This window comes from Dunckerocampus dactyliophorus, chromosome 19 (assembly GCF_027744805.1).
Source record: "Dunckerocampus dactyliophorus isolate RoL2022-P2 chromosome 19, RoL_Ddac_1.1, whole genome shotgun sequence".
Lineage (NCBI taxonomy): Eukaryota > Metazoa > Chordata > Actinopteri > Syngnathiformes > Syngnathidae > Dunckerocampus > Dunckerocampus dactyliophorus.
In genome coordinates this window covers 3,968,822-3,996,588 of record NC_072837.1, presented here as the reverse complement: position 1 = coordinate 3,996,588, position 27,767 = coordinate 3,968,822, and the positions used below count along the sequence as shown (strand labels likewise).

Below are 27,767 nucleotides of genomic sequence, written 5' to 3'. Positions count from 1 at the left end.
AAGTAAAAAGTATCAGTATCGGCAAAACTGGACCTATATTTACCGCGTATCGAATCGATACCAAAATGTGTAGTATCGCCGTCTCTCATGGTAATGAAGCTGGGAGGAGACTTTTTTTAACGCCGTCTCCTGCAGTTGACGTTACTTACAGGTAGGGGGCAGCAGCACTGGGACAACGTTAGCAGAGGCTATCAAAGCCTTGCAAAAAAAAAAATCTGCGCTCTCTCCAAGGAAACAAAACAATATAGAATCTGGTTTACGGCGTGTGCCTCAAGCCCAGAGCCTCTCTCGGATACGACAACGCGTAAGTACTCCAGGTTCTTTGTCCAAGAGAGTCCGATCGGCTGTGTTTTGCACGCCGTCGTTGTGCGAGCATTTCCTCTTTTGTTTAGCGGTTAAGGCCCCTCTTGTTTGGGACTTGAAGGGGGTGCCATGTTGTTTTAGCCGCTGCTGCTGCTGAGTGCCTGATGATTTAGCTAGCTCTCGCACAACTTGACACAATTAGCAGCGCTAGCACTGTGCGACATTTGTGGTATATTCGTAGGGAAATCTACAGCAGAATCCCCCACACGACTCACCTCTTCGTCGAAGACTACACACAATAATCGCTGTTAAAATGCAGCGCGGATTTATCAAGCAAACTTTGATGTTAAGCCATTATAAACAGGCCAGACGCGACTAGCGGTGGAGCTAGCCATAGGGAGCTAGCTAATGCTAGTTACAGTGAAACCGCATACGTGCACACTCTCATCCGTTTGGTCGTTATACTAAAGATTAACCAACAAGTAACACATTGAATAAAACCAAAATATACTCACCATGGAAGTGCAGCCAAGTAAACCAACCAGTTAGCGGCACAATTCCTGGTTGTGTTTGCCAGCTAACTCGTTAGCAAGCTCGTCTGTCGAAACGCCTGACGACCATTATGTGTTGTTTGTAACTTTTCCACGGTGTGTAATTGCAAACCATCGCCGTCACTTTGACTACAAAATGTGCTCATGGTGGGCAATTACACCATTAGTCTTTAAATGGATCCACAACCAGTGTTATAAGAACACCAATTGTATGGCCACAAGCTAAGCTAACGACAATGCTAACATGCTTCTTGTTGTGCAGTCGTTTTGTTCTTTTTGGGCACACTTAAACTTTTACTGATTATCGTTCGAAGATATTTATTTTCCGTGGACAAACATTTTATTCAACTATTAGTCGGAATGTAAAAGTGTCAGTTGAACTAGATGTATAGCCCATTGTATCGTTGAACATTTTCAATATATAGTTTACGTAATGATGATACGTTTTGATTGACACTGTGATAAATGCGTGAAAAAGTAGTGTAGAACTGCACTGTTATGTTTGTAGTAATTTTTGTCATCTAGATAAGCGATCAAAATTAGTAGACGCTACAATCTCAATAATAAACTAACTTACTTATATATGATTCTATTGCATTTTGCAAGTGTACTACTGACAAGACAACCATGTAACGCAAATGCACTGTTGTGTTTAGGTTTTCCCGTGGAATGAGCATTCCATGCAGCATCCTAGGTATGAATGACGTGGCCTGGCAGGAGACGAGAGGTGGGATGCTGCATGCAAACGGTGCTCCTGAGGCTGGAGGTGTTAGAGTGCACACTGGAGGGCCCCTAGCTGCGGTTGCCGGGCCTCCAGGAGGCCCGCATTTGCAGGGCATGGACAGGGGTGGCAATCCTACCCCGGGAACACCTCAGCCTCCGTTGAGCGGTCGCTCGCAGGATGACGCCACAGTGGGCTACTTCTTTCAGAGGCAGCCCGGAGAGCAGCTCGGGGGTTGCGCACCCAGCAAACATCGCTGGCCGACTGGGGACCCTAATCATGTTGATCAGGTAACAAACCACCATCAGAAATGACATTGTACAGCTGGTAAAGCAGTATTGATATACTGTCGATTGGATCGTGTGTGCATTGTCCGACAAAAGTCATGCGTCCACATCGACATGGCGTCTTACAGGTCATATGCGATTGTAGGACTTTTTTTTAAAAATGGTTTCACATTTACCAGCTGAGATGTAATGCAGAGGATATAAGTTGCAGATGTGCTGCAAGAAAATAGCATTTCTCTCGAATTGACCGTATTGTCATGAGCCACACATCCTCTTTGTTGAATAGAGCTCGGTATGTTTAACTGGTACTGCAGGGTTTCCACTACATGTAAATTGATCGTGGAGCACCACCACAGCAAAATAAAAGCAGCCACACCCTAAAAATGACATTTTTTTAAAAAAAACTTTTGGTGACATCATACCCAGCGTTTTGGTGCAGTTGGCGTTCACACTTTCCTCACTCAGTCTAGAGTCAACTTGCAGGTGGACCGGTTCAGTGGGCCGTGTTCACAGTTGACCAAACGAACCGTTCTAGGAGAGCAAACTGACTAGAGTTTGTTTTTATCCGACTAAAAATGACAAGGGTGAACACCCCCTGGAGCACTCTGTGCATTCCATCACCCTCATCTTCCTCAGCACAGCGCTTGTCTTCTTGGAGCTGTGTTTGAGCTCCTTATCCTGTTGTAAAACTGCCATGCAGCCCAGTTTCCCAGAGGAGCGGCTCATGCTCTACTTCAGAATGCTGCGATCCATGTTGAAATTTCCTCAGCGACCACATCCCCCCCACAGCGTTTGTAGCAGATGCTACCACGACTATGCATGACTTCCGACAAGACACAATTACCTTGCTATTCAGTTGTTGTCAATGGCTTTGTGGGTCCTTTTCAGCGCATAGTACATCCATTCTGCTATAGAAGCTTTACACTGACTACTCAAAAGTGTATCTCCCAAGTACAGTGGTGTGAAAATGTTTGCCCCTTCCTGATTTCCTATTTTCTTGCATGTTTGTCACACTTAAATATTTCAGATCAAACAAATGGTCAATGACAACACAACTGAACACAAAATGCAGTTTTTAATAGATTTTTTTTTTTATTATTCAGGGAGAAACAAAATTTAAACCTACATGGCCCTGTGTGGAAAAAGTGATTGCCCCCCTGTTAAAACATAGTATAACTGAGATTAATCGAGCTCTGTCAGTCTAGAATAGGTAATAAAGCCATTTCTAAACTTTTGGGATGCCAGCAAACAACAGTGAGAGCCATTACCCGCAAATGGTGAAAAGATGGAACAGTGGTGAACCTTCCCAGGAGTGGCCGGCTAACCAAAATGACCCCAAGAGTGCTGCGATGACTCATCCAAGAGGTCAAAAAAGACCCCACAATAACATCCAAAGAACTACAGGCCTCACTTACCTCAGTTAAGGTCAGTGTTCATGACTCCACCATAATAATGACACTGGGCAAAAACGGCCTGTGTGGCAGAGTTTCAATACGAAACTACTGCTGAACAAAAAGAACATTAAAGCTCATCTCAATTTTGCCAGAAAACACCTCAATGATCCCCGAGACCTTTGGGGAAAATACTCTGCGGTCTGACAAGACAAAAGCTGAACTTTTTCGAAGGTGTGTGTCCTATTACATCTGGCGTAAAAGTAACGGCGCATTCAGAGAAAGAACATCATACCAACAGTAAAATATGGTGGTGGTAGTGTGATGGTCTGGGGCTGTTTTGCTGCTTCAGGACCTGGAAGTTTGCTGTGAGAAATGGAACAATGAACTCTGCTGTCTACCAAAAAAATCCTGAAGGAAAATGTGCCGTCATTTGTTCATGACCTCAAGCTGAAATGACCTTGCGTTCTGCAGCAGGACAATGATCCAAAACACACCAGCAAGTCCACTTCTGAATGACTGAAGAAAAACAAAATGAACACTTTGGAGTGGCCTAGTCAATTGAGATGCTGTGAAATTACCTTAAAAGGCGGTTCATGGTGAAACCCTCCAATGGGGCTGAATTACAACAATTCTGCAAAGATGGGTGGGCCAGAATTCCCCCACAGCACTATAGGAGACTGCAAGTTATCGCAAACACTTGATTGCAGTTGTTGCTGCCAAGGGTGGCCCAACCAGTTATTAGGTGTAGGGGGCAATCACTTTTTCATGCAGGGCCATATACATAGGTTTGTTTGTTTTTTCTCCCTTAATAACAAAAGGGCTCATTTAAAAACTGCAGTTTGTGTTCAGGTGTGTTGTCACTGACTGTTATAATTTTGATCTGAAACATTTAAGTTAAATGTGGGGTGTGTACTGACTTTGTGATACGGTTTATATGTTGCTAAGCTAAGAGGGAGAAATTTACAATCTACCAGTTCCAGGACCTTTGTTCAACCACAATGTTTACAGTGGCTTACGTATGAGGTTTTCATTTCACAGGAGTTACAGTACAAGTTTCCTTTTACTGGTCTGTTTGCAGTGAGAAGCAGCAATAAACTTGTCTTATTTGCATTATTTTTACACTCTTGGACAAATAAATTGTTCCAAGTATTTTTGCATCCCTCTTTGTTTCAGGTCCGTGCTGTAGATGACATGAACTATGACTTTCAAGCTCTTGCTTTGGAGTCTAGGGGTATGGGAGAGGTACGACTTTTCAAAAATCTCTCCGTCTTCTGCTTTCTATCTGTTATTTTTCCACCCATGCTAATTCAAAAGTGACTGGAAAGTACATCAACTAGCAATCAACACTTTAGTGACACTATTGCACTACCAGCTTTGACTGTAATATCTAAATGCTAATGGTTTATTTTAAAGTTAACGGTGACAAATATCACGTGTATGCTTGCACAGTTAAAGGTGTGCATGCATTCATCTCACAAAGTGGCACATTTTGTTACTGAAGCTTTTGCCAGCAAAAAAGCTGTGGGATTCTGATGAACTCGCGAAGGATGGAAGAAAAGGAATGCTTCTTGGAGAGGAGTGGAGGGACAACGCATGGGGATCATCGCGTAAGTGAAGTAGATTTTGATGCCAATTCGTTAAAATGTCAATTTTTGAAGTATGTGTAATTTAGATTTACTGCGCAGTACATAGCCTACTGTAGATATTTGATCACAGCCGTTTTTTTTCTTCAGACCATTCGGTTTCCCAGCCAATTATGGTCCAGCGACGGCCAGGCCAGGGTTTCCACGGGAACGGCGATGCTAATTCCGTGCTCTCGCCCCGCTCAGAGGGCGGTGGCTTGGGTGTGAGTATGGTGGAGTACGTCCTGAGCTCATCTCCTGGTGACAAGATGGACGCTCGCTACAGGAACGGCGGTTATGTGAGTCATTGCACCCTCAAAGTTTGGAATGAATCGTCCTCCACATAGTGTTAGCTGGTGTTGTTTTGACTACAGGGTGGAGGAGATACTGACCCAGATGGGAGAGAGAAGAGCGATGGCCAAGAGAAAGTGTCTCCCTTTGAGGAGGACAAGAGCCCAGAGATGAAGGTGGGAGATGAGAATGATCCTGCAAAAGCCAATGGAAGAAGTTTACTAAATGGCATGGACAGAGACTGCAAAGACTTCAAGTATGTATCTTCTACTTATCAGTTGACTTGTAGGCTTCATGTTGTAAATGTAACTTGTGTGCCCCCACAACAGTCCAACTCCGGGAAGCCGACAAGCTTCTCCCACTGAAGCGGTAGAGAGAATGGGCCCCAACCAGACAGGGCTGGAGATGTTGAGCCAGCACCATCATGTCCATGCCCTCCAACAGCAGAACCATGGCCACAACAAGGGCCCCGTGGAGGACTTTCAGAGCCAGGAGGCACAGAACATGGGTGGTATGGAGCAACAAGCTGGCGTGGAATCCCTCCAGTTTGACTACGCAGGGAACCAGATTCAGGTGGACTCATCTGGAGCCCCAGTGGGATTGTTCGACTACAACTCTCAGCAGCAGGTATGTTTCATCACGGTCTCTACGTCAACTCTGAATTTTGTTACAGGTTTTGAACCCCTTTGCTTCGTTTCTAGTTATTCCAGAGGTCCAATCCCCTGACTGTTCAGCAGTTGACAGCAGCCCAGCAGCAACAGTATGCCCTTGCAGCGGCTCAGCAGCAGCATCTTGGTAAGTTAGCTGATCAGATAGTAATGCAGCACATTTAGCGCTAGCCCATTTTACACTGCCCTTTCAAAGCCAGCCTTGTTTCCGGGCTGCTCTTCTGTGTAAACAACCTTTACATGGAATGATGGGACCAAATCACCTTGCCATTTGCTCCTTTTGGATAAATCCATGCTCGAGCATGCGATGTAAAAATTGCACCTGCCGAACTGTCCCACTTTTCCTTGGGGTTCCTGTCATAGTGGTACACTGTACCATTTGTTGAAGGATTTGTTCTGGAAACCATACAATTAACCTTCTGTTTTTTTTGTTTTGTTTTGTTTTTTTTACTTAGCTGGCCTTACTCCTGCTTTTGTGCCAAACCCTTATATCATTAATGCTGCGCCCCCTGGAGCTGATCCATACACTGCGGCAGGCTTAGCAGCAGCAGCCACTCTTGCGGGTGAGCACCTCTCTGTTGTTCGTATGTATACTTTGCATTTTGCAAACAGTTGTCATCCTCAGCCTACTACTTTCTTTCACTATAGGCCCTACCGTGGTTCCACCGCAGTACTACGGTGTTCCTTGGGGTGTGTACCCAGCCAATCTTTTCCAGCAACAGGCCGCATCTACTGCCAATCACTCTGCTAATCAGCAAGCATCCAATCAGGGACCAGGGCCAGGCCAACCTCAGGTAACAGTGCTTTACTCTGGTACACTCCTCGGATTCAAATGCCGTGTGGCTGCTTAAAATGGTATTCAAGTTAGTCAGAGCATAAAGGAATGTTCTTCTATTCACAGCAATGCAGTATACAAGTTAGATATCGCTGCAGTCTTTGATTATGACATTGTCTTCATTGCGACCAGGTGATGCGCACAGGAAACAACCAGCGTCCTCTTACTCCTGGACAAGGCCAACAAAGCCAGCAGGAATCACTGGCTGCTGCAGCTGCTGCAAACCCTGCACTGGCGTACACAGGAATGCCCGGTTTGTGAATGACTTCATACGACCATCCCATGCAAATGCAGATCCTGTTTAGCTGTCATATATGCTGAGCTAGTAGTTCCTTCATCATTTCAGGTTATCAGGTGTTGGCCCCTGCTGCTTACTATGACCAGACCGGGGCCCTGGTGATGGGCCCAGGTGCCCGAACTGGCCTCAGTGGACCAGTTCGTTTAGTTCAAACCCCTCTCCTCATTAATCCCGCAGCAGCACAGGCTGGTAAGTACTTATAAGGCATAGCTAATAAGGTTGTGGGCAGAAGTTTGCATATACTCATTGGCATGAAGGTCACATGCATTTAGGGTCTCTTATGGTGGAATTATTATACAATCTTCAATTGTTTTTAAAAACGGTTTTCAATTATTTTGGATTTTTTTCTAATTCACACAGGGTCACAGTGATACATACAGACTGAAATGTGTATATACACACACACACACACACACACACTCACCTCTAATAAGTGGTGTTGAAGGTTCCAGAATGTCCAGAAAGGCCAAAACCAATTAACTTTGTGTTAGCGATCAGGATTGACTGCAGCTGGTGCTTACCCTTTGGCAGCAGAGAAGAATGATATTGACAGCACTCAATTGACTACTGAAATGACATTCATGGCCATGATGAGTGCTTCATGAGATAGTCACCTGAAATGGGTTTCACTTCACATGTGTGCCTTGTCAGGGTTACTTGGTAAAATTTCTTGTCTTAGTAATGGGGTTGGTACCATCAGTTGTGTTGTATGTGCGCGTGTCCAAGCATGTGCAAGCATGTGTGATCGCTTGCGTTTCAATCTCATTAAACTTTCTGGAATCTTTGTTTACACATTTTGCCTGGCTCTCACTGCCTCTCCAGTGGAAGCTAGCCAGCTCATTTTTGTCCTACGTCCAAGTTACAAGTGGCTATCAGGTTCATGGGGTACATGCTAACTTTGTTAAAGTGTCACTTAACAATCTTGCTCTCTTATCATTATAATACTTATGGCTTGTCTTCAAAACACTAGTTGCATGTCTAAGTTGTTCAACATAAACAGGTATTGTGTCAAGCTTTAGACAGTGATGCAATCACAGGGGTTTGCAACAGATAGCTCATAAGCTAGCAGTAACTTGCCACCTGATGTTGAGTAGTTCACCAAAGAATATTTCCTTCACTGCTTAGTAATTACACCTGAATTAAATGACAAATGAGCACACTGAGTGTTGTGTTATTTTGAACAAAAAAATATATTATTTGACAAGTCATTTACCATGTATTTGTATTACAAATGACTTCTCGGAAAGGAAACGTGTTGAAAACTTCACAAATCAGCCTCATATTTGGTATAATTGTGTAAAAATTAATTCACACAGTCTCCCTCTTTGCTCTGGCTCCTCACCTGTCCGCAGCAGCTGCGGTGTCGGCGTCAGGTTCCGGCAACAACATGTCAGGCCCCCCAGCCAATGGCTTGTACCGCTCCATGCCTCAACCTCAACCTCAGCAGCAACAGCAGGCTCCCCCGCCGAGCAGCGGCCTGCCCTCGAGTTCATTCTACGGTTCTGGATCTGTCTCAAACACCTCTCAGAGCAGCTCACTTTTCTCCCACACCTCTGCTGCACCTCCACCCCAGAGCTCCTCCCTGGGCTTTAGCAGCACCGGCAACTCGCTTGGTGTAGGCCTGGGCTCTGCTCTCGGAGGGTTTGGCTCTTCTGGTCAGTGGTGAAAACACCTAAGTTCTTTCCACGAAAGATGTTTGTGATGCTTTTATTACATGCTTTTATACTGTACTCTTTTCTTATTATAGTATCCAGCTCCACCAGTAGCAGCGTGTCTCGCAGGGACTCCCTGTTGACAAGCTCTGATCTTTACAAGCGTGGCAACAGCAGTTTAACACCCATTGGGCAGCCCTTTTACAACAGCCTGGGTTACTCCTCCTCACCCAGCCCAATTGGACTCACCCCAGGCCACTCACCACTCACGCCTCCACCTTCTCTGCCCTCCTCTCATGGTTCCTCCTCCAGCCTTCACCTAGGTGGGAACACTATCACTTCAGGATTTTCCACTATAAGACCATTCTGTGCTGTGTATTGAATTAGAAGTGCAACAAACCACTAAACGGTTTATGACACTCATCCTGCAATCTCAGGAGGCTTGACAAATGGCAGCGGGCGTTACATCTCTGCAGCACCTGGAGCTGAAGCCAAATACCGAAGCACTGGGGGGACGTCCAGTCTATTTAACTCCAGCAGCCAGCTCTTCCCTCCGTCTCGCCCTCGCTACAGCCGATCTGATGTCATGCCGTCCGGCCGCAGCCGGCTCCTAGAAGACTTCAGGAACAACCGCTTCCCAAACCTTCAACTCCGGGACCTGCCTGGACACATGGTGGAGTTCTCCCAAGACCAGCATGGATCCAGGTTGCTGAAATAAGCGTTCTGGTTTAAAATGCCACTGCACTCAGCGCAAGTAAGGTTTCATACATTTTTCCTTTCAGATTTATCCAGCAAAAGCTAGAGCGGGCAAGTCCAGCTGAGCGGCAGATGGTTTTTGGAGAGATTCTGCAAGCAGCTTACCAACTGATGACTGATGTATTCGGGAACTATGTCATTCAGAAGTTCTTTGAGGTAGGCACTGACTGTTCAATGATTCCATGCTGATGTTTTTGTAAGGTGGACATATTATATTTAACATCATGGTTTTTGTGTTTCAGTTTGGAAGTGCAGACCAGAAGCTGGCTTTGGCAACTCGTATCCGAGGTCATGTCCTTCCCCTGGCTCTACAGATGTACGGCTGCAGGGTAATTCAGAAAGCCTTGGAGTCCATTTCTTCTGACCAGCAGGTAATTGTAAGTGAGATTTTCTTACAAATTTCCTTACCATTGAGTTTTATTGGGATGTTTTGTTTTGTTTTTTTTTACAATGCAGGTGTACACAATGGTGGCACTTTGAAATGTCAGTTCTGACCCTTTAAATTCTTTGTTTCAGAGTGACATCGTTCGTGAACTGGATGGCCATGTTTTAAAGTGTGTGAAGGACCAGAATGGGAACCATGTGGTACAGAAGTGCATTGAATGTGTCCAACCTCAAGCCCTCCAGTTCATTATTGATGCCTTCCAAGGCCAGGTAAACTGCTTATCGTATTAAATGTAATGAGTGCGTATGGTGGTGTTTGCTATTTGTCGGATAATTGCATGCATAAGTTACCATAGAGCCTCTAATGATGGCCTCCACTGTAATAGATGTATGGACCCAATGAATTGCCATGGTCATACACATAGATAAATGCTGCACCTCAAAGGTACACCAGTGGTAGTAATTACCTTTTACTATGACTGTTACCATGTTTTTTGTGCGTTTCTCTACCACAACAATTCTTGTCAAGGTTGACATTGTTAAATGCAATTGCACAGGTCTAATAATCCTCTGTTAATCTTACTGCTCCTTCTGCAGGTTTTTGTCCTCTCCACGCACCCTTACGGCTGCAGAGTAATCCAACGGATTTTGGAGCACTGCACCCAGGAGCAGACTTTGCCAATACTGGAAGAGCTGCATCAGCACTCCGAGCAGCTGGGCCAGGTAAGCATCTGTTTTATTCTTTGCATCTTATGCCCACCATCATCATCGTTATGTGTATCTGCATGTCTGCTACATGTCATATTTTAGCATCGTAGTCACTGTGTTTGCTAAGTGTAACATTTAATGTATCTATGCTGTGTTAGCTTTCATTACATCTGACATGTGAATATTCAACATTCCCCCCCACCTATTCCATCCAGAAATATCAAGGCGTATCATTGGAGATGACACCCAAAACATATTATACAGTGTCCCGTGATGCACTGTTCAAGGTCAGAGCAATTTGCCTCTCTTGCGGATGTCCCTCTTTTTCTCTTCCTCTCTCCCTCTTTCACTGATTTTAACATTTAGATAGATTTGAACTCCCCAATTTTTAGGGGACCCTAACCTACCAATCTCTCTCTTGTTTGTTTTGTTTTTTTTTGCCTTTTCCCTTTTCTTGCTTGGTTCCAGAGGATTCACATGACTTCCCTTGTGTCTAATGATCTGCGTTTGCCCGCAGCGTCTCCTGTTTAATCTTCCTAAACCTAATTAATTAAATAAACACCCTTAGTTTTCTAGGGAATTACTGTAGTGTCAATTTGACGTATTGGTGGCAAGCAAATCGCTACATACGCACATGAAACCGGTTTCACAAGAAATGCATTTGAGTGCAAAAATGTGTAAGATCAAGCTGCCCTCTAATCTTATTGCCACTTTTTATTGAAATAGATTAATTCCCAATGGTGTTGTCTCCATCCGCTCACACCTAACTCACACCCATAACTGTCCATCACCCGTTTCCGAAGGGGCAAAGATGCTGCTGGTTTTGTGGCCTGTTGAGTCATTCTCCAAACCAGCAGCATTGGTTTTGTCTGACCTTCCGCAGTGATGACGTCATGGTCTTTGTAAGACTTGAACTTGAGGGTGTCTCTCATCTTATCACCATGCATGATTACCTCCATATTGACCAAGTCCACTGGTTCAGTGTAGTGCACGTGTGTCAGATGAATGCGTGTCAATCGTTGTGTGCTGAACCTAAACCGTGTGATGATGTTGATCTTGCACATCCGCTACCCTCCCCTGCAGGACCAGTATGGTAACTACGTCATTCAGCATGTACTGGAGCATGGAAGACCTGAAGATAAGAGCAAGATAGTGGCAGAAGTCCGTGGGAAGGTTCTTCTCTTGAGTCAACACAAATTTGCAAGGTTGGTCACTAAGCTAATCTTTTCATGCCTGAAGAGACAATTTGTTCTAGTTTGTTTAACTTTAAAGAGGGAATGGTTAGAGCTGAATACTCACTCACTTAAACTTTCTTGTAAACGTCAGCAGTAGGGTGCAATCATTACACACAGTGGCACGGCTCACTATCTTTTGTATCTTTCTCTTTTTCAAAGTTCTGACACTTGGAACTTTTTTGCAACCATCCTAAATTAAAAGAAAAAGGACAGATTCCTCTTAACGCTCGGAAATGTGCAGTGGGCTTGAATGCCTCATCAATCTCAAAAAAAGATGATTTAAAGGATTCCCTGGCTGGAATCTGCCTGTTCTGTCTTCAAAAGAACCACTATCCGTTCTTTACAGAGACTGAGTCACCAATGCTTGGAAGCTTTGTTTGGGCACTCATCAAATTTTTGTTACTTTTGAAAACCGAGGTTCCACTGTGCATTTATTGTAGAAGTACGGTAAATGCTCCACGTAATACCTCTATCTGATTAACCCCTGAATCTCCTATAGAGTTTTGAGTGCTTGGTCTACAAAAGCAAATAACCACCAAGATGTCTAATTAGCGGCGGTTCGAAAAACGTTGGAATTAATTATGCATTTGAAGCATTCGTGGTCAGCATCCAGCAGCTTTAGCTGCCTCTGTATGCACTTAAAATTTTTGGTTGCATTACTCAATCGTCAGTCGCTACAGTTTACAATTTGACACATCAGCAATATTAACGCTGGCTGAGCTGTTTGCTCTTTACCGCTATTACAGCATTGGTTCTGTTGTTGCCGTGTTATGCAATGTACGTGTAAATAAATAACCATGTGGTTAAAGAGAGCTACATTTTCCTTTCCGCTTTCTCATGCACTCCAAATCATTGTTAAAGTAAAAACAATATTAGGTGTGTTTGTGTGTGTGTATATATATTCGTGGCCATAAATGTTTATGCCAGAGATGATATGCCAATGTTTTTGGCATTGACTGTATATATGAGTTTTCAAATTTCAAAAATAACACCCTCTCTCCAATTATTGCCTGATTCCAGTCAACACGCAGTCCTCTTTACATGGACGTGGAGTGTGAGGCAGACTAGCCATCTGGCTATATAAGCGTGAAAAGAATGCTTTATACCCTTCTAAGTATCAGTGTGTATTGCTCTCTATTCATTGTGTTTTATATCCTAATTAGCCACCTGAGAAGGGAGTTACTCTCCCTTCAAGGCTGCCTTTTATCTGCTATCCGCTGGGCTGGGCCTCCTGCACAAAGATGCCTACCTCCCTGAAGCTGTACTTTCTGATTCGTTAGATGTGGAATGACTTATGTTGCTAATTTACGTACATGAGTGTGCATACCAAGTGGCCGCAGAATAAATGAACATTTGTAAAAGTATTTCAAAGACAACATGAATTGAATACAAAAGCTTAATAATATCAGTCATAATATTGAAAACGGCTATTATCAACCCCCCTTTTTTTCATCAACTTGTGTTCGTACACAGCGTGCCAGCCATTAAATGTTCAGAATCCTATAAAGTCATTGCGTGTATTGGTGTCACATTTTATGGTAGTTTAGTAAAAGGTTGGTTCATCGGCCATTTGAGTTATTGTGCCAAGCCCTTTTCTTTTTTTTGTATGCCTTGGGTGCGGCATGTCCTCTAACTGCTAATTACCATGCAATTCCTCCACGCAGCAACGTTGTCGAGAAGTGCGTGATTCACTCCTCGCGTGCCGAGAGAGCCCTGCTGATTGACGAGGTGTGCTGCCAGAAGGACGGCCCCCACAGCGCCTTGTATACCATGATGAAGGACCAGTACGCCAACTATGTCGTACAAAGAATGATCGACATGGCCGAACCTGCTCAGCGTAAAATCATCATGCACAAGGTTGGTGAGCTGATTAAATGGGTTTGGCAAATGTTATGGGAGAGGCCCAGTATGCTGGCAAAGATTATGTACAGCTATCAAAACGGTTACAAACTTTAGCACTAGTAAATTTTACTTGTGATTTTATTTGTAGTTGTTAAATAAAAACAAAAAAGACTAATTAATTTTCTCTGTAATAATTAATAATAATAGCAATTGAATATTTGCTTTCAATGTTGCATGAAACTTAAATAATTTAAAAATGTATCCCAACGAGAGACACATTAGAAATGTCGTCATGTCCACCAAAGTATTTATTTTTGTGTGCAGAACACACGCAATCATTTTATTTGTACCTCGTTCAACTGTTGTGTTAACATGACCTGAAAGCACAGAATGGGCCAAAAATTGCAGCGCTTTCATTGATTCTGATTCTTATGGATTCAAATCTCATTCAAAAGACAGTATACAGTTTCATTTGAGTTGACCTCGACACAGAACACATGAAGGACATGTTAAATACAATAATCAGTAGATTAAATTCAAGAATTAAATGAAAGGGTCATACGACTGTCTTATTGGGAGGAGGAAGTAGAAAAGGTGGAAGAACAAATAAAACAATAAGATCACTGCTACTTAGTTATTTCTATTGACGCTCCGATCAGGGTTTTATGCTGCCGATTCCGATACCAATCATACATGAGTGAGATCGGCCGATACCGATAACATGGATTAACTGTATATTTTTCAATGTATTTATGATGAGTGGTATTGGTAAATTGAATTGATGTTTCTCTTGCAAAATTGAAAAAGGAACATTTTAAATATTGAGGATGTCCAGTAAGGTTATTCAAAAGCAATTTTTTTTTAAAGTATTTTCTTCTGGGGGGGGACAAGCAGTTGATGGGCGTGTACTGTCTTTAAAAAGCACCATCGCCAACTACTGTCCTGGCATGCATATTGCAGCTTATTGTCATGGAAGTGGACTGACCTGACCTGTCCTGTCTTGGGTTGGGTTGTTTGTAGTATGGACCATACAGTATTTTCCTAGAATAGAGTTTGAATTCTAAATTGTTTGATCATATAATCCATTCTGGGTTTTGGGAGAGCCACTGTTGTCATGAGAAATAACGAATTTTTCCACCCCTTAGATCCGGCCTCACATTGCCACATTGCGCAAGTACACTTACGGGAAACACATTCTGGCTAAGCTGGAGAAATACTACATGAAGAGCGGATCTGAGCTGGGCCCCATCGGCGGCCCTACAAATGGTCTCATGTAGTCACGCTGACATCGCGGATTCCCGAAAAAAGACGCAGGTTCTTTCAACATCTTCCCTAAGACCATTTTTGTGAGGAGAAAACAAAAAGTCAATTCCACCTTCAAACGCTGTGACAACTGACTCCTGCCACTGTGCCGCCCCCTGGTAAGAGCTGCGGGGCGGCAAACTTCAGCAGGCTTATTCTCTTGGGTAAAGCACAAGGCCATTGTTAATTATGTAACTGATGTATTTGACTGGTTTTCATATTGTACATTTAATTTTTTTTACCTTGTAAATTCTTTGTAGAGGGAAAAAAAAGACATTTGCTGAAACTTCTTACAATTCACACCAGCAAGTGACTTATTAAAACTAAAACCGAATGACAAAATTCCATTTTGCTTTTTGAACCGGCTGATCTAAGTTGAGGTTATTTGATATTTCTAGATGATCCCATGCAGAGTTGAATCAATGGTATCCCCATGCCAAAGCAGTATACTATGGATGGTGGGGGTGTGAGGTTTCACTGGTCTTTGAATGCAAATCCATGGTAGTGTTTTTAAATGGATTGCCTTGATTTTTGTTTTGTTTTGTTTTGTTCCTTCCATTTCCGCGTCTCTGCCAGAGCAGTTATTGTTACCCTGTGGGCAGTCTGAATAGTGTTGGTACCAAAACCCTTCTATTAATCATGTGATTTAACAGGTACTAATGACGAGAAGTTAAAGAGAGGCGATAGATGGTCATAGCGGAGGCGATTTTTATGGGGATAGTAGGCGGGGCTTGGCAGCATGCCGTGGCAGGTTATAATGCTTGGATTTTTATTCTTCCCTCTTAATCATTTTAGTGTCTCGTAACACGAACACTGCCCCATAGCTAACATTATGTAGTAAATCATCTCGGGCTTATAGGTAGTTTAGTGTAGCATCTTTTGTGTGATTTGTCGCTTTTAGCCCACCACCGCCGCCACATAATCGTCACAAGTGTAAAGGGGAGTTTATCCCAGCGTTGTACATGAGGTGGCATGAATTAGTGGGACTCGGAAGGGACGTCTGTTTTTAATGCTCCAGTGTTTGTATTTCTAAACCTTTTTTTTTTCTTTTCTTTTTTGGTCGGGAGGGGGGAGTGTCATCATTTTGGGTATGCGTTGATTGGCGGCCAGTGGGGCCATCTTAAAGCTATACAACTGTCCTGTAATAATCGTAGTGATGGCTTCTTTGCTTCATATGAATTGTAGAATATATGTAGTATATGTGCAGTCGGTAAGTGTAAGATTTTTATTATTATTAGTTAAACTGAGGAAAAAAAAATCTAGTTGTGGTGTTTGACAGGCCTTGCAAACTTGTAGTGATGCTTTTATTCCCTCTGTACAGTTGTACATTTGTAAACGTTGATGCTGTAAATGGATGTCTTTTACATTTTAGCGGGGAGAAAAAGGCTAAAAGTGTGCATTTTTTTGATGTGTGTGGGCGTGTGTATATTCATCACTCCTTTCCCCCTCTTTTGAATATAATGTATACAGTTTTATTTGAGCAAGTGTTCTTTTAATGAAAAAAAATGTTAAGGCTTCACAATCGGGCATGTATTTTGTTTTTAATCTCTCTTACGGGGGAAAAAGGACAGCCTCTATTTGTACTGGAGCTGCTGTAACATCCACTGTTCATAGTCTTTCTGATGTGACACTTTTAAAATGGATTTACAAACAAAAAAATTGGAGGCTGCCTTTTAGTCTTCTGCTAACTTCACAGGATATGATGAGAAATATTTTTGTACAGAAAAAGTGCTGTATTTTGGAGCAGCGACTACCTTGTAAGCAAAAAGCATTGTAAAATATTGTCAATTATATAAATATGAACATATGAGTTTTGTCACGCTGTCAAAGTCATGTACATTTTCGGGTGGCCTTATGTACATTTCCAGATGTTAGATGAAGAAAACCAACTCAATTTTTTGGAGGCAGAATTGTGACTATGTATGATTAAACTGTTCTAACATTTCACCTGCAGTGTGTGTGATTTATTATTGCTGTATTTTGGATTCATTATTTAGTCTTTCTTTTTTTATATTAAAGTTTATTTATTTTCTTTTTTTACTATACAATAAAACATAATAGTTTAAAAAATATATATATATATTTATTTTCAGGATTTTTTTTTGTTCATCGTGCATTCTATTAGCGGGCGGGGTTTAGGAAAGCGAAGCCTTTTTTTTTTACAGCATGAACTCCAAATCAGCTGACTCCAAACATGAGGAAACGGTCAACTACGTTATTTCTGACTATTTATTTTTTGTCAATATTTACAGTCGACACATCGGTAAGTTTCAAAGTGATTTTTGAGGTCACGCTTATTGAAACGTCAATAGTCATTTCGTACTCGCAGATTCGTCTCTTCCGGAATTCACCAAGGCGTTATTTTAAATATACATGTTTCGTATTCATTTTGTATGTAGTTGGCAATGATTTGGAAGTGCAATGCATGCTGAGAAATGTTAAAAAATGTTTCACGTATTTCAACAAGCTATACTAAAGGGAAACCGTTCCATTTAAAGTGTCACTTCCTGTGTGTCGTTCAAAACGGCAATATATTCTTTTTTTTTTTTAAATACATGTTTTGGAGCTAATGTTGTGGCCAGTGAGTATGTTCTTGCCTCAAAAAGAGGATGTGTCGAAAAATAGAGACGAGGAGAGGAAAAAGAACCACAATAGCATCCGGTGGAGTTTTTCCTGTCCTGATTGACATACTGTATGATTCTCCACATTTTATGGTCTTGACCCCTTTCTCATCATTCATGTCATTAGTTTTGGGCCTCAGCAGAAGACTTGGAGGGATCAGGCTCAGGTAATTCCGGCTAAATTATAATCCATTACATATGCTTTCATATGCTATTTTTCTAATATGGAGTCTTCCCCTTCCCTGCAGCAGTTGACAATATGAATGATGGAGAATCTGAAACCAAAGATGATGTATGACTCATTTTGCATTTCCATCTAAAATTAATACGAGAAGTTATTAATATTACCTGTCTTTTAGAGTCGTTCAAAGTTGACTTTTGAACATTTAAAATGGCTTGCAGAAGACACAGAATCAGCCGTTTTTACTGAGGCAAAAGGCAACAGCTTATTGAAGAATGAAGGCATTGTTGCAGGTACTCTTAACTCATTTTGTTTGTGGTATTAAAAAAAGAGGATATAAATATGTGGGATTTTTTTATGCACAGGTGTTGTCGCAGGGGGAGTTTTGGGTGCGATACTTGCTGCACTGGCAGCTGTATTTATCTACAAATGGCAGAAGACTGATAATGGAAGAGACACTCAGGTCCAGCAGAGAACCTCATGAGATTATTAGTAGTTTATTTGTTTATAAAGCTTGTTTTAATATATTATAGGTGCTGTCAGTGTCAAAATGAAGGTGTATATATTCCTTCTTTATGCTTCCTGCCGTAAATATGGAATTTGAATTTTAGCAACACTGCTGTAAAATGCCAGTATTTTAACATTTGGTGCAAGAAAAATCAATATCAATAAAGGTGTGTTGTCCTGTAAATGTGTCAGAAATATCAGTGACTATTGTAATAGTCTTCATGCATTACTTGCCTAAAAAAAAACAGTTTGAAAAAGACCTCTAATAATCGGGGTTTAGAGGATGGTACTTGCCAGTCCGCACTGCAATGGAGCTCTTTCAAAGCATATTTTAGCAGCTGGTGAATATAGCAGAATATACAAATAATGAATATAGTCAATCAAGTGTACAGTATTGTGTTTTGGCACAATCATGTCCTTTTGTGACAGCGGTGTGCCGCCAGGGCCAGCAAAGCCTTTTCTGCTGGCCTAAACACCATGAGAAGTACTGACCTACATTTACATCTTAAATGAAATTCTATCAATTTGCTCCAAACTGTTATCTTCATTTCGTAGCGTGTCTCTTAGCTGCACTACTTTTAGACCGTTTATGTCAGGGGTGTCAAACTCGTGCCATGGAGGGCCGAGACACTGCAGGTTTTCTTTCCAGCCAGTCACTAAAACAGGTGATTTTAATGATCAACACCTTCAGTTTGAGGGAAGGAGCTCATCAATTAAATCACCTGCTGAAGAAACTGGTTGGAGAGAAAACCTGCAGCGTCTCGGCCCTCCAGGGCACGAGTTTGACACATGTGGTGTATGTGTATGTTTGAGTTTATTTGTCCAATCAGATTTCACTTCCTATGTGTTGCCATGTCGATGTAATCTGCCCAGAGCCTTCAGATTCAGTATTGTAGGTGGCTGTTATGTAAAGTCTATTAGCAATGGGGCTGTCTCTTTAACCAATCAGATATCAGATTCGCCTCACACGCAATAGCGTACATCAGCATTTTTCTGTCCTCTGATTGGCTGATCAGAGCAAAAAAAAAAAGGCCAAGTTGGAGCCATTAGCACACAAAACGCCCACAATGACCGATGAAAGAGAAAGGAAAATTGACTTGGTGTCGGACATTCTTTAAAAAAAAAAAAGAAAAAGCTAGACATGGTTTGTTTGCGTCTTCCGATCAGTGCTTCCAAGCGGCACAACTGGCTTACAGCCTCTAAGGAGCATACTCCATTGAGTTTTTATGTTTTTGTCACATTATTAGATAAATACTGATTCTGAACTGCTTCATATAATGTTGTAGCGTAGAGGTTTTGGAGTCGCCTGACGCTTGTTAAACACCACAGGCAGTTTACACCAGTCTGCGAGCAGAAATACTCGAGCATATCGTCATTAATGTTAAAGGTTAACTGGCTTTCGTGCTTTTTTTTAATAATGATGTTCAACACCAATACGTGAAATGCCTTTCTGTAATGCCAAGCATTGTGTTACTGTGTTTTTGTCCAATATTGCTTTAATTGCAAGGTGATGGTGGTGGTATTAAGAGGTGGATTAAGTAAGAGTTAAATCCCCACTGGGCCCAGGTACCAAATACACCACCTGCCACAGGTTTATGCATTACTACTCCACAGCCTTTGCTTCAGTGACAAAAATAGCAGTGTGAACACTACAATGCGAACCAGGTTGTTCATAAATGTTAAGTCCACATCAGAGTGTAGAACCACAAGTTTGGATGCAGGCTTAGCAAATAGGAATCATGAAATGGATTTCAAGATAACAGTAATGAACGAAATGAAAGCAGTACCATAAAACATTTGTTTTACCCTACTGATGACGTGTTATTGCAGTAGTAATCGTTTGCTAACAAGCACTGGCTGTGAACTGAATTTGCAACGGATTTGATGTGTTTTACACAAACGCTCTTTGACGTTTCTGACGTTTCTGACTTGCCGTACTTACTTTCATTTCCGGGTTTTTTGTTTTTATTGAGACGTAAGAGCAGAGCGTCAGGAAGGTGTTTCTGGCTCTGTCTGTTGATTCTACACAATTTCTCCTTTGCCTTCTCATTACTCTTGTGGTGGGCATGCAGCATTTTAAACTAGGCCAAGACAAACTGTACAGCACCAGATGCTGTGGATGTTGCCACGTCCGGACGGGAACTATCATCCTTGGAACATGGTACATGGTACGTAATATGGATTGTATGGGATTGATTGAAAGCTAGTTTTGGGAAACATTTGTGTCGCATACATTACGTTTACCTGTCATTATACGACATATCAAGTGAAATAACGTCGACTCGGCCAGGTTTGGGGAGTTGTGTTATTTCTCCAATAATGGCCTTCAATTGCAAACGGTAACTGGATGTCATGTTAATATTAGCATGCTAGCTTCTCAGGTCTACCGACTGTTTTAGTTGATTCCTTTTGAAAAACGAAAGCGAAAATAAACAACACTGCAAAGGATGTTTGAGTTTGTTGAGGATTTAAATGCGAAAGTATCGAAATATTAGTCAGATAGAATCATAGCTAGTAAGCTAGTACTTGGCTGAACTGTCGGATTTGTTTTTCCTTTGAAAAGGGAAACGACGCTGAAATAGCATTTCGATGTGTTTAAATTCATTTAAAAAAATATTGTTAACCTTACCACCCAAAAAATATCAGGTAGCGAAACAAAATGTTGTGTATATATATATATTTGTTTGTTTGTTTAGTAATTTAACAATATTGCATTCCGGTATTTAGCATATTTACCGTCCAACTTTGTATTTAATGACAGATAAATAATAGCAATATACAAATACTTGCATTCAGTCCAACTGCTATTTATTGTTTTCAGTGGTTGCACGACCTGATAACCTGTCAGTTGTGCTACATGACAACACTAGACAGGAAATACTGATTTAACTGCAAGTAATAAACCCGTGAAAAACTGGCTACACCATGTGAGGAGCAGCGACAGTATTGCTAGATTGAGACGGTTCTAGACTTGTAAATATTCCATTTAGTAACATTCCTTCCAGTTACGCCACCTGACTTACTGTTTTTTTCACCTGCCTTTTGCTACAGATATCAAATTAAACAGGTTTCTGTTTGCATACAAGTTAGGTAAGTCTTTTACATAGAATAAAGAGTAATAGTTTGTGTACCAACATGACTTCAAAGAAGCTCTTTTTTTTTAAAGATTTGAAAAATGTGTACAAACCTTTTTGCTCAGCCATGAAGGTCTTTTGGAGTCCTTAGGTGATTCAGCATCCTGTTTACTGCTATTTATGATGTTATGTCGTGTTTGTGAAGTGCCATGTTTTCGGGCGAGCCACCCCGATATTTGACAACACACAGATTTCCGGACAACGTTTTCAGGTATCTCAACAGATTTAAGATGACTCTTGTTTGAACAGTTTTTCTGAAAACTTGCGTCTGTCAAAGTACCATTTTTAAGTCATCAGTTTGGGCAGGTGTGCCACCTGACATTTTGGAAGTTTGAGCTGCCAAAACAGCTTAAAAAAAATAATTATATTTGAATGAAGTGGAACCTTACACTTTCCAAGAGTAAAGTTAAATATGGCATCAGTTGCTTACATTATTGAAAAATGAAATAATGCACTTGGACACAAAATGCACTTGTCATGACTCATTCGCTTTTAATGTATACCGTATTTAAAATTGAATTCATTAAATAAACTCAGAAGAATTTAGTAATTCCTTCTAGATATTACGACAGTAATCCCTCTTTTATCCAGGTTAATTGGTTTCAGACCCGCCTGTGCGAAGTAAATTTCCGCAATGAAGGATTCATTCATTGTAGATGGAAAGTTTTGTATTTAGAGAATAGCAGACCTGTTTACAATCTGCTAACTGCGATTTTAAACATTATTAGAGCCCTTTAGATGTGAAATAACATCCATATAGAGACTTAACACCTTGTCAAGTATTGTTGTTGTCTAGTGCCCGACAATAGTACAGTAGTCACCACTACTTCCCCCATCCGTGAAGTAGTCCTGGCGTTATTTGTTCCTGCTGTGTTGCGTTGTTTCCCGTGTGACGCCACACAATAGCAGGCATTTTGTTGAGATACTCCCATTTTATTTGTTTTTATTGTGTGTGGTTTTTATTGGAGTGTTTTTTTTCCGTCAGAGGTCTATTTTTTCTTGTTTTTGTTTGTGATTTGATTGTGATTTTTCTAAGTGCAGTTTTTGCTAAAAAGAGACCTTCCATTTTATTTCAATTGTTTTTTTTTGTTTTTTTTAATGTATTTTATTTTATTTTAAAGCCCTTCACATTCCAATTACTACGTTAAATACTCTTGAGCAGTTAAAGTTTCTGCTTGTGATGCGGCGTACTTTCATTATCTTGCCATATATTATCACTACATTAATGAAAAAATTGTCTCAAAATAATGTCAATATATTTTATCTGCAATAATTTGTACGACAACTATTGGCCAGCAAAATTTGTTACCGTGACAGGCCTATGTTTTACCCATTATAGTAGATATAATCAGAGCGAATAAGCCATTTAAGACATAAATAAAACTTGTTCTCGTGTGTGTCGCACTAAATGTGTTGCGTGTGGAGGACAGCGTGTCCGCGGTTCAGAGTTGAGTTTTAGCTTATTGTGGGTTACGGCTACAACAGTGGCCCGTTTTATTATGTAATCTGCCTGTTGTGAGATAATTTAAATCTTCAAAAAAAATTGTTTGTTCGTGCGATCGCATCTGGTGCTTGACTCACCGAACAATTACTGACACCCAGTGACCAACGTCTAATATCACGTTCACAATTTGAATGAGTCTTCTTAATGCCTTTTATTTGTCTATTTTAGTTAATTTAGCCATTTGTTTAGCCATTTGTTGCCATGGTTATGCTTACCAATGCTTAATTTAGGCAGAAAAATATGTGAAAATTGCTTAAATATTAATCTTTTTTCACTAATTGGCCATATTCAAACAGCATGATTTATTAATTACATTTGAAAAACCGTGACAAGGGAGAAGCTGCAAAATTCGAAAAGCGATGTGGTGAGGGACGACTGTTATAAATCACATCCAGGGGAAAGAACAGTAAATTTGCTCTTTTTGTCTTTTTTTCTTTAAAAATAGTTGTGTATCCATTTTATCTTTGCAAGCTTTTTGAAGCTTTTTTTTGTTGTTGTTCTCCTCAGGTTATCAACCTGCTTATGGGAATCCTTCTAACAGTGGCGGCGACCCATCCAGAAAGCGTTCCCTCCGTCAACTTGCAGTATGCAGTTATTGACCATTACTTAACATCTGATCGGATGTCAGGTAGGTTTAGTTGAGTGGACACTTCATTAGGCACACCCACACGCACTCATAGATCCACGGCAACAGGTTAGTTTTGCTGGACACTGTCAGAGACGTGTAATTGAGGGTTGTTCCTAATATTTAGTTCACCTTGGCGGTTATCAGAGGACAATGTTTTATTTATGATGCTATCAATTCTGCACCGATATCTAAAGCAGACAAACCCATGAGCTGTGGTTTTGGTGAGGCTGAACTTGATGTCTGCAGAACACTACAGAGCTTTTCTTCTTGTCACACGCACAGATGCAGCTGCGACACAGACGACACGCTGGGAAAAGTGTCCCAAAGGTTGTTAGCAAACAACAGAGGAGGAGTTATGACGATAATTTTAAGATAATGGTGATCAATGATGAGTCCTATTGAAAAGCACAAAAAGCAGGTGTTGTCTTATATTCAAGGTCAAAAGTACCTTTGGATGGTGTATTAGTGACGCACCAAAAACAACAGGAATAAACAAAACCATGACCAAAATGCATGCATAAAATAACGTTGTGTTTTACTTGTTTCACGCCAGGGAACGCCGGTGCCGGATTGGCCATTTCTCTGCTTATGGTGACTGTCAGCGCTATGTTGCTGTATGGAGCCATTGCTGTAAGTGAACATTGATGTAGCAAACACACAGCAACACAGAAAGCACAATACCGTACAGCACAAACTGTCTTTTTCCTGCATATCTGTTAAAACTGGATTTCCCAAAGAATTCCCACTATGTTCCTTCCTGCTTTACCTCACAGGCCTGCCTGATGGTAACGGCTGACAGGTTTGATAGCATTTTGACGCAGCACAGCATTGAGCTGCTCATTGAAGATTGATGCGCAGCTAAATGTGTTAAACGCACACTTTAGCATGCCAGTAGCCTGCGCAAGTGTTGGGCTTCAGCCGTGCAAGAAACACATACACCACCCAGAGTAGACTCACACTCACCAAAATAGTGGCACTGTTTCCCTCCACCCGTGCTGTAAAAAAAACCCTGATTAGCGTCCAGTGTTTTTTTTTTTTAACTTAAGTCCAAGTAGTGCTGCAACTCAGAGTGTGATGCTTTGACTTTAAGCCAGCAAGCAGGTAACATAGCCTACGGCCGTCGAATTATTTAGCCTTATTTAGCCCCATAAACGAGACAAAGTATTACACCTCGCAGTAACACTCCAGCTGTTACAACATCTAAAGGTTTTTCAATGAAAACTGACCATTATTATGTTGTCATGGCCATTAAATTGTTCAAGTGTTCCTAATGAAGTGACTAATGAGTGTCTAACAAGGCTGACAATAATTCAGCATGGCTGTCATTACAAACACAGTGGAACCTCGCCTCGGTTAGCACGTTTTTCGCTTAATGTCGAAAAGGGACAACCAAAATGTTGCCTCAGTTTGCGTGCATTGTCCGGTTAGCGCACAATATGACGTGTGGCTTGACGTGATATTAATACACGATGTGATTCCAACTACATTGATACGTATTTTTATCACTAAACATCCTTTTAGCAGGAACCGTCTCCAGCATATGATGTCATCAGTGGTTGACTATGTAGTTCTTCGCTAAATAACACAGTTGCACCACAAGTCTAACCGTCTTTGGATCCATTTTGGGTTATTTTGCAGCCGTGCTCAAAAGAAAAGCGGAGATTGAATTCACGATAACTCATGGCTAAGCACAAACGTGGTGTTGATCTTGCTGCCACATTGTGTTTTTGGCAACAATCACGACTTCAGTGATGGTGAAAGTAACATTAAATCATCATTTATATGTAATTACAAGGATGAAAACAGGAGAAAAAAAAGTTCACCAGATGGCTGGATAATGCTTAAAAGTTGGTCTCTGCTGTATGTGACTAGCAGAGAGGCATATGAAGTTAAAAAAAAAGTAAAAAAAAAAAAAAAAAAAAAAAAAACACAACAAGAGAGCGAGTGGCCGAGGCTGCCATCCGAGGCGCCATCTTGCATGTCATTTTCTTATCATTGGAAGAATTTAGACTGGTATATAAAATTATGGCCCAACCTTACCAAGGTTCCACTGTAATATGTTGAATCCTATTTTGGTTAATAAACGCTACTTCCTGTTGTGATTTCTCCAGCATCGCAGTGGGATGCTCATCCCGTTCTTTTGCTACCAGATGTTTGACTTTGCTCTCAGCTGCCTGGTGGCCTGCAGCTCCCTCACCTACCTACCCAGGATACAGGAGTACCTGGACCAGCTGGTTAGTCCACTGACATGACGACAGTCATTGTCACCACAGGTTGCGTGTTGATGAAGCACTCCTTGACAGCTTGTTGTATTTTCTGGAGTCCAAGGCAACAGCTGTTGGGAGTTAAGTGGTGGTTAAGTTTGTTTTTCTAACACTTGTTTTTTTTTTGTTTGCTTTCTTCAGCCGGATTTCCCCTACAAGGATAACCTGTTGTCTCTGGACCCCAGGTTCCTGTTCTTCTTTGTACTGGTCCTCTTTACCTTCCTCATTGTCCTCAAGGTGCCTCCTTCCATCCTTTTCCTTTAACCATTAAATACTTGGCATTGTTGTAATGCAACAAATAGCATATTTTTTATACTGTAACAGCAATGATGCTTGTGGAATCAGACATAATACAACACTCTAGTTTTCCTGGCTTTATAGTTTATTTGGAGTCGTACTGTTTGTGTTGTGAAAAATGGTGGTTGTCTTTGATTGGAGGGCGGAGTGGTTGTTTAATGAGGTGTTTAATTGCATGATTGAAGCCATTTTTGTGTGCGTTGTTATTCTAGGCGTACTTGATGAACTGCGTGTGGAACTGCTACAAGTACATCATCAACAGAAACAAGCCAGATGTTGCTGTCTTCCTCTCTTTTGAGAATCAGCCCCAGGTCGGTAAACCAGCTCAGAATGGTGACACTTTGAAATAATGTGACGTTTCAAAAACAGCTTCCAAGTCATTATGTTGGTCCACTGACCTGTAAGAATTTGAATAATTTCTATTTTTTGCATGGCGACCCATGAATACATGTTAGAGAGGTTTATAATATTGGTGGACCAGCCAGGACACGACCCTTGTTGTGTTTGCACAAGCATAACCGAAAACTAGCTTCTGGCCAAGTTTTTGTTGGTTAAATGCTTTTTAAATTTGTATTTACCAGTGTCCTAAAAGAAAATTATACTTATTAGCTGTTGGGGCAGCCAAAAAACCCATTCAATGCACGTTCCACTTAAAACAAATGCTGCACTTCAATTAGAGGCCTCGCCTTACTATGACCGATATCACCATGTGTCACAGTAAACGTCTTTATCTCATCGCACACCATCTGACGTGGGATCTGTAAAGCTGAAGGGGCTGCAAAAATTTAAAAAATTGCAGCGCTCATATATATATACAAATACGGTAACCAAAATATGAGACATATAATAGAGTGTAGTTCAAACATAAAGAAAGAACATTTTTTGTTATTTTTCAATAGGTTAGTGCATGAAGTGTACACTGGCTGTAAGCCTCTGCCATGTGTCATGTGCAGGCCTCACCAGCAGGGGGCATACCGACCACACATTAATGGACTGTGCCACACTGGAAGAAACTTGAGCACTGAAAAAATTGTCTGAAAATTCCCTTAGCATAACATTTAAATGTAAACCAAATAACATACGCTACATGTGTACACAGAGACTTGAATCCTCCTGTCTTGCTTCCTGTCTTGTCCAGTCCACCTTGCCCACCTACGAGATGGCAGTAAACATGCCTGACAAGGACCCTCCACCACCTTACATGCCATCGTAAGGACCAGCTCCACTGTGGACACAACACCTGCCACCGCCAAATGCATTTCTACATTCCCTCACTTTAATCCTCTCCGAGCGCCTCTTATCTACTGTACATATAGTGCAAAGGTGGGATCTGTGATCTGTGTGTGCATCGAATGAATGCCCCCCCCCCCCCCCCCCCCCCCCCCCCCAATGTTTTCATGAAATGCATCAGCATCCCTGACAATCCACTTCATTGTAACTCTTAATTACTGCCCTGTCTTTAACATTTAAACAGTTGCATCTCGGTTTAGGGAAGCACGCCGCAGCACCCTTTTGGTTTATTTGGCTTTGCTGCGGTTCACTACTACCACCACCATCACCAGCCCAGATGTTTACATCACACTCTGCTGCCAGCTAGTTTTCCAGCTGTGTACGAGAAAGGGAGGAGGGAAGCTGCTTTTCCACCAGCCTAATATCAACCTGTGAAGATTTGTTGTTGCATGCCTTCTTCCCCACTTAACTGACCCTAACATGCTTTTTGGTTCCATTTAATTCTACCCAATTTAATGACTTAAATAAAGGGTTGACAACCGCTAGATCTTC

At 41.5% G+C, this 27,767-nt stretch overlaps 2 protein-coding genes across 9 annotated transcripts; both read left to right on the top strand.

The window, feature by feature from the left end:
* The first annotated feature begins 153 nt into the window (after positions 1–153).
* On the top strand, positions 154–16,796 carry pum2 (pumilio RNA-binding family member 2). 6 transcript variants are annotated; one of them, XM_054761676.1, is made up of 23 exons: positions 154–304; positions 1,511–1,865; positions 4,430–4,498; positions 4,758–4,863; positions 4,990–5,177; positions 5,253–5,425; positions 5,499–5,796; positions 5,871–5,964; positions 6,293–6,400; positions 6,486–6,631; positions 6,805–6,925; positions 7,019–7,159; positions 8,326–8,625; positions 8,718–8,945; positions 9,060–9,327; positions 9,405–9,534; positions 9,621–9,755; positions 9,895–10,032; positions 10,360–10,485; positions 10,686–10,757; positions 11,554–11,675; positions 13,370–13,562; positions 14,693–16,796. In XM_054761676.1, the coding sequence occupies exons 2-23, from the start codon at positions 1,524–1,526 to the stop codon at positions 14,822–14,824; spliced, it is 3,630 nt and encodes a 1,209-aa protein (XP_054617651.1). In that variant the 5' UTR covers positions 154–304; positions 1,511–1,523; the 3' UTR covers positions 14,825–16,796. The 6 variants fall into 6 exon arrangements, with proteins under 6 accessions (XP_054617651.1, XP_054617653.1, XP_054617650.1 ...); XM_054761678.1 differs by having other exon boundaries at positions 8,323–8,625; positions 9,621–9,749; XM_054761675.1 differs by having other exon boundaries at positions 8,323–8,625.
* A 3,297-nt stretch (positions 16,797–20,093) lies between these two features.
* Positions 20,094–27,751, top strand: laptm4a (lysosomal protein transmembrane 4 alpha). 3 transcript variants are annotated; one of them, XR_008567040.1, is made up of 9 exons: positions 20,094–20,326; positions 23,304–23,424; positions 23,707–23,751; positions 23,978–24,054; positions 25,536–25,658; positions 25,830–25,925; positions 26,198–26,296; positions 27,124–27,308; positions 27,476–27,751. XR_008567040.1 is itself a non-coding variant. In XM_054762501.1 (8 exons), the coding sequence occupies exons 1-8, from the start codon at positions 20,225–20,227 to the stop codon at positions 27,196–27,198; spliced, it is 738 nt and encodes a 245-aa protein (XP_054618476.1). In that variant the 5' UTR covers positions 20,095–20,224; the 3' UTR covers positions 27,199–27,346. The 3 variants fall into 3 exon arrangements, 2 of the variants coding, with proteins under 2 accessions (XP_054618476.1, XP_054618477.1); XM_054762501.1 differs by lacking the exon at positions 27,476–27,751 and having other exon boundaries at positions 20,095–20,326; positions 27,124–27,346; XM_054762502.1 differs by lacking the exons at positions 23,707–23,751; positions 27,476–27,751 and having other exon boundaries at positions 20,098–20,326; positions 27,124–27,346.
* The last annotated feature ends 16 nt before the right edge of the window (positions 27,752–27,767 follow it).